General features: G+C 39.9%; 1 protein-coding gene across 2 annotated transcripts in view; it reads right to left on the reverse strand.

The window, feature by feature from the left end:
• Window positions 1-12,130, reverse strand: part of mlph (melanophilin) — an 86,594-nt gene that overhangs the window by 48,642 nt on the left and 25,822 nt on the right. For both annotated transcript variants that reach the window (XM_008114609.3, XM_008114600.3), the window contains exons 3-4: window positions 8,431-8,652; window positions 6,601-6,740 (exon numbers count right to left, since the gene is read on the reverse strand). In XM_008114609.3, coding sequence (XP_008112816.1) covers window positions 6,601-6,740; window positions 8,431-8,652 — 362 coding nt within the window. The remainder of the gene's footprint in view (window positions 1-6,600; window positions 6,741-8,430; window positions 8,653-12,130) is intronic.

A 12,130-nucleotide genomic window follows, 5' to 3' on the forward strand; every position in this document is an offset into this window, starting at 1 on the left:
TGATATAGTACAATATAGTAATTTAATGCTTATATTATGCTATGCTAATAATATATTGTATATACATTTGATTTGTAAGCTGCTCTGAGTCCCCTTCAGGGTGAGAAGAGCAGATATAAATGTAGTAAATAAACAATAAATAAATGGCACTTCCCTCTTGAGCTTGCTCCGTGTAGCTGCTTGGAGTGGTGGCAGGCCTTAAAGGCCCAGAACAATAGTACCTCTCTGGTACTGGATTTTTTCACTGATAAAATTAACGGGAGACACTTTCACAGAACTAATGAAACAGGTAAAAACAAGTAACTAACTAGCCAATACAGAGCCTTGGCAAGAAATACAGTCTAATTCTGCAGTATTCCCACCATAGTGAGAATGCCATCTGTTTCACACATTTGGAAATTAATTATAATTTGGTTTGTACAGCCAGGAAGTTTTAACTTAGTAGCACAGCAAGGATTCTCCTTGAAGTTCTTCTGTCTCCAAAGCCAAATTTTTGATTCCATTTGTTCTGTTATGTCCTAATTCTATCCAGCTCCATTGAATCCTCTGTACTCTTTTTGAGAAGTCTATAACTGCCTTTGGTCTAAGAACACATTGTTCTTTCTTCTTGGGCGTCCCTCACACTTGTCAGTCTTCGTGAAACTCCAAAAATAACCTGCAGTCCACACAGTTTCCAAGTCTGTTCCTTGTAATTGTTTCCGAACGTGATTTTCTACTCCAGCCTGTTGCCCATTTCATGTTTCAGTGGCTACAGTACCCAGATACTGTGCTTTTTGATGCAATTTATCTTGCTGCTAATGTTTTTCTGGAGATCAGACAACCTTTGTATCCAGAGGAAAATATTCACTCCCTTGTAAAACACCCACTGAACCCAAAGGCAGTTTTCATACATAATGATATACCATGAGCTCCTTATATCCATTTTTGTTGTCTTGCATGGTCCAAAATAAGTGTAAATCCTGAGTCCTGTGACAGCCGTCAAGTAGGAAACACAAGGGTCAAGCAGGAAACCTAGAGGACTGGAAAGCTATTGCCAAGGACCATTATAAACCACCTCTTCAAGATTTTAGGAACAACTAAGCCTCCATTTATCATCCTTATCCTCACCACAAGCACCCAATGGACATGAGTCCAACTGTATTTGAAAACATCAGCCATAAACTCTCTGCTGATAACTGAGCCCTCAAGAGTGCCTCAGCAGATTGAGACCTCAGCTGCATTTTGATTTGTTTCCAAAGCCGGGTGATCGTAGCATTTTTCCAACTGCATGTGGCCAAGAAGGAAGTTAAGTCATTTGGATTCTCCTTAAGTTGAAGCCAAGTAATTTTATGCACTTACGCTCTGTTCCTTTTCCTTTCCACTCCTACACATTTATCCATTTTTCCATCCACCCATTCACCCACTCATCCTTCAGCCTGAAGGACACCATTGTCACCACCAGCCTCTCTGTTTTCTTTGGGCATAGCTTCCTATCTGTCTGGATATTTTATATAAATGATACCATTTTACTCTGCTACTGTGCATATATAATAGGAGTTGAGTACCTATGGAGTTTGGTATACACAGAGGGCCAAGCCTCAGCAGATACCAAGCCCCGATTCTTCTCCCTTTGACCCATGCTAGTTCCCGTATGTAAAGGACAGAACTATACAAGGCCATGTGTAGAGAACTGATATAATAACCAAGCTGTTTTTCTTCTTCGATTTGTGTGTACACACATATAGGTAAAGGTTTTCCCCTGACATTAAGTCGAGTTGTGTCCAACTCTGGGGTTTGGTTCTCATCTCCATTTCTAAGCCGAAGTGCTGGCGTTGTCCGTAGATACCTCCAAGGTCATGTGGCCAGCATGACTGCATGGAGCGCCATTACCTTCCCGCCAGAGCAGTACCTATTGATCTACTCACATTTGCATGTTTTCAAACTGCTAGGCTGGCAGGTGCACATACATACCAAGGATAAAATTCAAAAAGTCTGTAATTTTAGACATATATACTTGTCTGAACATTCAGAAGCAGTAGTTCCCCACTTTGTTCAAACTTAATGCACACCTTCTGTGTGCATGGCAACTCTGGCAAAGTCTTGTGTTTATTATTATAAGTCTATTTATGCATGTTAGTGTGAATGTCTGAACAAAGACATGTGGCAGCACTTAAAGTACTATTACGTAATTTTTAAAGGGAGTAACAATGGAGGATGCTCACCAATAGTCATAATTCTACTCTGAAAGAATAAGAGATCTATACATGAATCTTCCTTAACAATATCTGGTTTGTAGTCACGAACTCAAAAATTTCCAATACAATCTTTTCCAGAGAGAGTAAAGTGCCTTAGGCCCCTTTCACACAGCTGTAAATCCAAATTGAACTGGATTATATGGCAGTGTGGTCTTAGATAATCCAGTTCAAAGCAGATATTGTGAATTATCTGCCTTGATATTCTGGATTATATGGCTCTGGGGAAGGACCCTCTGTAACAGCAGCTTCCTGTCCCTTAGAAATCTGCAAACCTGCCTAATGCTGCCATCTATCGGTCAGGTATTATTTTGCCATTTGGCTTAAACAACTTGAAGAAAGGTGAGTGCATGGGGAGGATTCTTCTTCGTATTCTCATCTAACGTATAATTTCTGTTGCCTCTGTAGGTTTTAAAGTAGGTTTCACCAATGTTTTCAAAAACAATGAAGCAGTGGATAAAGACCAGCTGCTTGATGCCACTGAAGATCTACCTAGCTTAGCATCCTACTTCTATTCTAGTTGCTTGCTGGAAGTCTACTAGCTGTTTCTCCTATTCCAATCTGTGGAATCGTGTAGTCTCACTGTTGTTGGACTACAATTCCCTTTAGGCCCAGCTAGCACAACTAGTGATGAAGAATGCTGGGAGATGAAGTGTGCTATATCCAGAGGGAGACATGATCCACAACTATAACATGACATCTGCAGCATCCAGCAAAGAATAATTCAGTAAGGTTGCAGTCTCCATCTAAATGCAGAATGTCCAGCTATAATTTTTGTATTGTACTTTGCTCTTTCTCACATTTCTTTCTTGTGTAAACTTCCAGCCTGATAAAAGAGTTATTGAAGAATTATTTTGCTTGGTCCAAATAAAAGTTTTGTCAAAATTTGGGGCATGACTTCTTTTATTCATTTAGAGTTTCTGGACAATTACTCTACAATACAGGCTCCAGAACATATTTGGTAAGGCAAACTATGCCTTTGTGCTGTCAGGATGGCCAAATGTTTTCATTACACAGTGGCTCCCCAAAGCTTTAAAGAGGTAGCCTGCTGTGTGAGTATCTAACAGATGCAATCAAAACATGGAGACAAACCAAGAAAACAACACAATAACCACAAACAGATGGTGTAACCAACAAAAAAACTTTGGACAATACTGGGGAATGCTTCTCTGAGAGATGCTGGAGGTCATTGTGTCCCTTGCAAGCCAGAGGAAGTAAGTATTTTCCAACTAAAATTGATATATTGGATTAGACCCAAAGAACTTTTAAGTGGGAGGATAAATGCCATGAGTAATGCTTCCCAAATGTCTGTGCAACAGTTCACAAAAGTGCTAAACAGGTAGCTTTGATAGCATTCTTGCTTACAAAAAGGGAGTGCAAACTACAATCTTTGAGAGAGAGAGAAGCCAAATTTACCAGAGAGGTCCATTTAGGCTGTCCCATGGTAATAATCCATGATTTTCCAGAAGATCTTCCTCTCACTTTTGTCTTCAGGTCTAAGGGCAGCTGGTGGCTTCCATGTCTACTGGGTGATGATTCTGTCCTCTAGGTTTTATCTCTGTCTTCTAGTGATCTATCTAGTTTTGAACCACTTTTAGGAGTGGGATTCAGTACCTTGGATAGCTTTACTGAAATGTGGACTTCACCCCAACTGACACACTGACACTGAGGCTGGATGACTGAAAGCATTCACTGACACACTGGCATGGAAAACACCAGCCATCACCAATCCGATCTCTCATCTTTTTACATTTGGGAATAGAGCAGAATTTTCAGTCAGGATCATTGTACTGGGAAAGATAGGTTTCACCATGAAAATTCCCCAACCCTAGCCATAATTACTACTTTTCCCATTAGCAAAAAATCACATGCATAGCTGTGCTGTAAGCATCACTTACATGTTCTGCAGTAGGGATGCAGCACTTTGGGAATGAGCACTTATTGTTGGGAAAATGGCATGGAAAGGAAAAAAAATCTTAAAAACAACACAAATCCACCACTGAATACATGGTGGCTGCTATTTGCTAAATTTTACACAGATAGGAGGTTTATTTTGATTACAGATATATGTCAAGTCACTTAATCTGGATGTAAAGTACCAGATTCACACATTATGCAAATCTTACAAGTGAGAGACAACAATAAGAAAACCATATCCTGCCCTCTCCCCAAAGAGACTTCGGATGGCTGTATAATTGTTGGGAGAGATAAAAATTCAGTGATGGAGATGGATTCTTATCCCTACTGCCCAGTTCACTTCTTTGGTCTCATTATTGTGGAGAACAAAGGTATTCAGGTTTTGAATCATGACAAAAATATGCAAAAGCTCTTGACCTTATGGCTACATGATCTTTGTCACTGAATGTTTTAAGACAGTTTTTATTTCATTGCTGATTTTGTGTCATTATGTCTTAACTAGCCTGCAGAAGAGAAGGTTGAGACAAGATAACTGTGTATAAATATGTGAAAGGGTGTCATAAGGAAGAGGGAGCAGTCTTGTTTTCTGCTGCCCTTCAAACTAGGACTAGGAGCAGTGGATTCAAATTACAGGAAAAGAGATTCCACTTGAACATTAGGAAGAATGTCCTGACCGTATGAGCTGTTCAACAGTGGAACTCTCTGCCTCGAAGTGTGGTGGAAGCTCCTTCCTTGGAAACTTTTAAACAGAGGCTGGATGGCCATATGTCGGGGATACTTGAATTGTACTTTTTCTGCATGGCAGGGGGTTGGACTGGATGCCCCATGTGGTCTCCTCCAACTCTATGATTCTATGATTCTATGACTAATAATTTTATTTTGGCCTATTTCTATTTTTTAATAGATTTTAATGAATTTTTTTGTTTGTTTTCATACACAAAGTACATGTTTATTAATGCAGGCCATCAGGTTAAGATGTTTTTCACAAGATTCAGACTGGCTGTGATACTACCACAATCCTTCTTGCTTGAAATAAAATATTTTTAGCAACAACAATATAATGGGCCCTTGGTGTTCACTAGAGTTTGGTTCCAGGACCCACAGCAGATACAAAATGTGTAGATACCTGAGTCCATGATATATGTAGTAAAATGGTGGATGTAGAATTTATGGATATGGAGATTTGACTGTACTTTATTTGCATTCTAATCATTTAGTTTCATTTCATTTTATAATGATATAACCGTGTCCATATCTGTAAATATAATAAACGCAAACAGATGAACGGGAAAGCATGGAGGTCTAGTGCTGCCCCCATATTCTTTGTATTATGACTCACTTAATCCAGATATAATCAAGATTATTAAATCATATAGTCCATATTATCTGCTTTGAGCAGGATTACATGAGTCTACACTGCCATATAATCCAGTTGCAAGCAAATAATCTGGATTTTATATGGTAGTGTAGAAGGGGTCTGGGTCACAAATAATATGTCTGCAGGAATTTTCAAATAGGTATTTGGTAGTGTTTTAGAAGAATGTCAGAGAACATAGATATGCTTTCATCCAGATGAGGAAAAAACAATAAATGTGTGAACACACGCACAAAGAAAAAAGAAAAACTGGTGGGAAAGTTACAAACGGAAGATTATGACATTTCAATCCCACTCTCAAAAAAAAAGTAATTAATGAGTAAGGACTGTTGCACAATAAAAGCTACAGCTGGAAGCACGCAGGAACAGCTGTAGAGTTTCAGATTGAGAACTATGATTTTTAGCTTTGACTATGTTTTAATGGATTTTAACTGTGAATTTTGATGCTGTTATGTTTCATTCTGTTTTAATGTTTGCATATTTGTATATTTTAAATTATGCGGTCATACTTTTAATGGTAAGCCGCTTTGAGTCTCCTTTGGGAGAGATAAAGCGGGGTATAAATAAACATAATTATAATAACTAAATAACTCAATAATCTTTCTTCAAATATAGAAAATGATAGTCAAATCTAAACAGTTAACGTATCAATGATGACCTTACAACATACAAGAAACTGATTGATACTAGCAGTTGCAACCAATGGTCCAGTCATCAAGATTGTGGCTATATTAACATTATATTAATGTTAAAATGACAGCAGTTTACTTTTAGGAGGTAACCTCTAATTTTAGTCTTAATAAAAAGGGCAAACAGCTCATTGCAGTTTTTCCAAACCACTCAGTGGTGGTGATTAATTCCTAAGAACCCAAGCATTGGGAAGCAGGCCAGTTGGAAAACCACTCTCTGGCTTGGAAGCCACATCACTAATTCCAAATGTGTGGGAATAGACTTTAGTTAGTCAGAAATGATGATTGCGATGTATTCTGACAGTTAAATCAGCATCCAGTATTATACAGAATCATCAGAGAACTCTATAGAAGATCGAGAAGATTTCACCAAAGCCCCTGTCCATACCCAGTGAGGAAGGTTTCGTTTTCTGTCCACTCGGTGCCATCCTGCCATAGAGCGATCGCATCACCTTAGCACTCCCAAATCGCTTAAAACGAGATCTCACATGCTCATAATACCATTCCAGAGATCCAGTCTTCACAACCCTGTAAAAAGACAATAACATTTCCATGGCTTTATCAACACATTACTCATTTCAACAACCTTCAAGAGTAGAAGTAGCAGTGGATCAGACTGCCATAACACATGAAGACCAACAATGTGATGCTCTAAAGGTGCCATTTTCATGCTTGAGAATACTCTGTACATGAGTGATGTAGAAAAAAGATTTTAGGATAAAGCAAGGATAGACAACCAAATCTTCTCAACTGGAGATAATGCGAATGGTACTGAGCCAAAATGGGGGGTCAGTTTTGCAAAAAGCTTCACTGGAGACTGAAATTATGCCTTCCCTTTAATGATTATTCAGAGATCTTTTTAAAAAGCCTGTTCAACTCTTATAGCAATCAACACCTGGCTAAACCAGTAGACCAGTGGTTCTCAACCTGCAATCCCCAGATGTTTTTGGCCTACAACTCTCTGAAATCCCAGCCAGTTTACCAGCTGTTAGGCTTTCTGGGAGTTGAAGGCCAAAAACATCTGGGGACCCCAGGTTGAGAACCACTGCAGTAGAAGAACTATCACCATGAGAATCACTTATCCCCAATGAACCTTGTAACACCACAGGGTGAGCCTTGTAAGTAACATCCCCATATCTAGTACTCAAACGTGAGGAAGGAAATTGAGGGCAGGGACAGTGTCCTGTTTGTCTTTCATGAAGAGCCTTAAGACACTGTGGTAAGTAAATAAAACTGCTTTACTTCAGCAAAACATAAAGTACAGCACACTCAGTGGTATAATGCAAAAGAAAGCCAGGAAGTCTTACTTCAGACAAAGAAACAGCAATAAATCCAGAGCAGGCAAACTGAGAGCGAAGGCATTAGATTTAGTTTGTTACCAGCAAGAGCTGGCTGCACCTGCTTTGGCTTTTATAGCCCTGGCTCCTCTCACAGCTGCTAGGGCAGTTCCTAATTACTCAGCTGCATTTCTGGCAGCTAATCTAGCTGAACAATGTCTCTGCTCAAAGTCACAGTGTCTGTGAAACATTCATTTTTGAACTCCATGAACTAAGAGTGAAATTAAACTGATGTTACGTCACCATTCCTTCCTCTTCATGACAGACAATTGAAATTGAAAAGGTTCTACAAGATAACATCCCTCTTTCCTATCTACTCTAATTAGCTTTCAATTTCTATTTTATATATATATAGAAGTACTGGTGGCACAGTGTGTTAAAGCGCTGAGCTGCTGAACTTGTGGACCAAAAGGTCCAGGTTCAAATTCCGGGAGAGGAATGAGCACCTGCTGTTAGCACCAGCTCCTGCCAACCTAGCAGTTCGAAAACATGCAAATGTGAGTAGATCAATAGGGACTGCTCCAGCGGGAAGGTAACGGCGCTCCATGCAGTCATGCCGGCCACATGACCTGGAGATATCTATGGACAACGCCGGGTCTTCAGCTTAGAAATGGAGATGAGCACCAACCCCCAGAGTCGGTCACGACTGGACTTAATGTCAGGGGAAACCTTTACCTTTAGAAGTACAGACCTTTTGGTAATTCACATAAAATAATGAAAGTACAACAGTCAGCATGTTATTTGTAGAGTTATTTTAATAAACCTGAAACCTGTATCGCATGAGGAGTTCCAGCCTGGTGTGTTAAAAACACAAGGTGGCTCCCATTCTAGTGTCTAGTTTGGCTACACACTATTTTGATTCATTTGCTGGGCTCACCTACCTGGACAAGCGACACGGATCACACACCCAACCTTGCTCCTTTTTATTGAAGCTGCTGCAACTTTTACATGTATGTAAATGGCAGTCCAAGCACTGACGTTTGCTGTTCACCAGGAATTTGAAGGGTTGCAGACAGTGAATGCAGTGAGTCTCATTTAGGTGGGACTGAGCTGACAATAGCTCTCGCTTTGTGCTTTCTTTTTCAAGCTTGCCTTTCAAATCCCTGTAGAAAAAAATAAAAATATTTAATACACCAACATATTACATTTATTATGGAAGAAGAAAATTCAACTAATTGGAACACAATTGAATTATTCGCTTCTCAAAATGTTTAAATATAACATGGTAAAGATTGAGCTCTCCACATTTGCAGGTTTAACTTTTGTGGATTGTATGATTTGTGGATCTGATCAACCGATCTCTTTAGAAATCACTAGGTCCTCCAGAGAGACCACAGAGTTGCCCTGGTAGACCTAGAGATTCCTAGAGAATTGTTCTCTCAGGTTACAAAAAAAATAGCAGCTTTTCTATTTGTGGTTTATCCATTTTTGAAGGAGCCCTGTGCCACTAAGCCAGTGGAATTACTGTATTGTACTGCTGAATGGTTGAACAGAACATTTCAGATTTTCATCCAACTCAAAAGAAAACAGGATCTTTGAGGTCTGATGGCTCCAAGGCTGCCACAACTTGCATCAGGAGGTTTGAAGGCCTTCTGAGGACTAGAAAAGGGAAGACCATGGAGATAAAAGTGTGGCTGAGGAGCTCCTTGCAGGTATAGTAAGGCCTTCAAAGCAGCAGACTCCAAGCTGATCAGAGGTCCTCACTGGTGAAGAAAGGGACCCTGCCTAATTCTAACCCCTCCCAGAAAGTGTAATTTAGAGGCAACACTGTTCTGTGACCTCATCTGAGATCTCAGCAGTTAACTTTATCAGCACTATACATTCTTTTTGCATTTTTATTTTGTTAAGAAAATACCTCTCCCTTTAGTTCCAAAAAAATCCTGGGAAAGTCTACAGTTACATGCTAATTTATTTATGGATAAAATAACATGCCCGCCATTGCTCTCATAGCTAAAACAATCTAAAATTTATCCCTGACCACGTGATGCCTCTTCCAATTTTATTTAATTTCATATTTTATTTTTAATCTTGCATTCCTTCTGGAAGTTTGTCAGGCTTGGGCTTTTATCTAAAACATTATAGAAAAAAGTTATGAATCTGAGCAGTGAAGCAACTGAGAAAACCTCTCGCTTTGGGTCTGGCAGATTTTTGTACACTGAGTTCTTAAACTGATCAGGCGCCAGTGGTGACTGTGTGGGAACAGAGTCACGGCTTATTGGCAAACCATTATGGAATTCAGTCAAAACCCACATTCATTGTTTAGCTTAGCGACCCAGAAAAACACTACTGCTTTTCATATATCTGTATCTGTCTGAATGATGCAACAGTACATCACCGTCAGTCATATATTTTAAAACCACCATTCTGAAGTACAGGCAGAGGGTCTCTTGGGAATTAGTCTCATGTTCTTCTCATGCACTAATACTTAATATCTTAAAGTTGCACTGTTCAAATCATTGCATAAATATGTTTTTGTAATTCTCTACCCTATGAAGTAAGTTAATGCATTACATTCAGATTGTTGATCTTTACACTTGTAGTTATTTATATGTATTCATGTGCATACTCTGCCTATGTGCACACAAACATATAAAGCTAATCCTTAGGCTCATATCCTGTACAGGAATTTGCCAGTTTGTATGTGTATGTGTAGGGCTAAACTGAGGGCCACACATAAGGCAATCTGCATATCTTCTCACATGTAGCCTCTGTTAAAAGTGGGCTTTCAGCCAATGCAGCTCTGCTACCAACAGAGTTCTGTTTGGTGCTGTTGAGTGCCTTCAAGGGTGCTTCCAGACAGAACTAAATCACGGATTTTAAACTGGGGCAAAAAATCCCAGGACTTCAGATGAGGTCCACATACAGACCTGTTAGTCCTGGCATTTCTGCCTCCGTTGTCCAGACTTGCTGCTTTGTTCCAAAATTTAGAGGCTCCCAAGATGGCCGACGTGGGACTTCCGCTGGAAACCTCAGAAGCTTCTTTTTTAAAAAAAAGCAGATGCAGATATATGGCTATGGGGATATACGGATATGTGGATCTCTGCAAAAGTTCTGTTCTTTGTCCTGGCCAGAAAAACTGTGCCCTCCAAACATTTCATGAAGTATCTCCCACACAAACAAACCTCATGGGGTATCACCACTACTGCCCAAGTCAGCAGTACACAATCAAACAGGAACACATATTTTTAAGCCAGAACTTTATCATTATTGACTATTTTTAGAGCCTGGCTGCCTGACCATCTGTCCAGACAGATTTGGTTGTCTACTTGTGGCATCAAACAATAGGGTGCTGTTCCTGGGTTATACATGGCTGTTCCTATTAGCCACCTGCATGACTTTCGCTCTCGGTATTTACATTGCTCTCCAGCACATCCATGTCCCAACAGCCAGTACTAAGTTTTTGCCATTTACTAAACTGTACACATGTTGCCAGCATACATCCAGTGAGGAACCAACATATAACCTTGCAACATCATCCTGTTATTCCCTGGCACAAGTATACCATGAAACTTGTCTGCACAAATGTCCATCCAACAAGGTTTAAGTAATTATAGTAATGATGGTATTCTGTTCCTGGTTTGAATGTGTCTGTTCCTGTTTCATTGTGTACTACCTACTGTGAAAGTACTTGTTGGACCCCAGGAACTTCATTTTTCTGCCACAAACTTCATTAAACAGGTGAAGGACAAAGTTCCTCTTCCCTGGACAAAGTTTTTGCCTTCTACTCAAGTATCACCTCATTTTTAGGACCTGGCCAATCAGAAACAAACATCTAAAACCCAGGAATAATCCCAGATTTAAAAAATTCTGTGATTTCCAATTGCAGGGACATACAGACATGCAAAGATCTGGATATTCAGCTAAAAACCGTGATATTCCCGCACCTGGAAATCTCGTGGTTTAATTTTTATTTTATTTTTTTGCCTTTTGTAGCAATTACTTTCGGGTTTACAGGGAATGGCATCTGGCCACCCTCCTGAATTCTGTGGGAGCTCCTGGGATAAAGGTACTGTTTGGATGGGCCCCAAGTCCTTTCCAACCCATGGCAACCCTATCAAAGAATTTTCTGGGGCTATGAATGGGTGCCTTGCCCAAGGTCTCCAAATAAAATTCCATGGCTGAATGGAAAATAGTACATGCCCCAATAAACATATTAAGCAGATTTCATAATAGTCTCTTAGCCAGAGCATTTCCTGAACTATACAGTGAAAATATAACCTGCCCAATTGTGTTGCTTAACATATAGAGAAAATTCCCCCTCTCCAAGCCAAATTAGACAGATGGAACCATGTGGGAGCCAAGTGTCTTCTGTCTCTTAGACCAGATAGGAGAAGGTATGTATACTCTGGGGCCCACAGGTGGCAAAACCCATTTTTCTCCACCATATTCTGCCAAATCCTCCCACATTCCTCCAATCGAAAGGAGAGAAATGCCTGGGAAAGATCAATCCTGTGAGTTTCTAAGGGATTCAGGGAGTTGTGTATTTGCTTAAAACAGTCACTATCCCCTCCCCAAAAGGCATGAACAAACCTACAAGCCATTTATTACCTGAAGTGACCTTTGGTTGCAATTTTCAGACAA

This window comes from Anolis carolinensis, chromosome 1, assembly GCF_035594765.1.
Source record: "Anolis carolinensis isolate JA03-04 chromosome 1, rAnoCar3.1.pri, whole genome shotgun sequence".
Classification (NCBI taxonomy): Eukaryota; Metazoa; Chordata; class Lepidosauria; order Squamata; family Dactyloidae; genus Anolis; species Anolis carolinensis.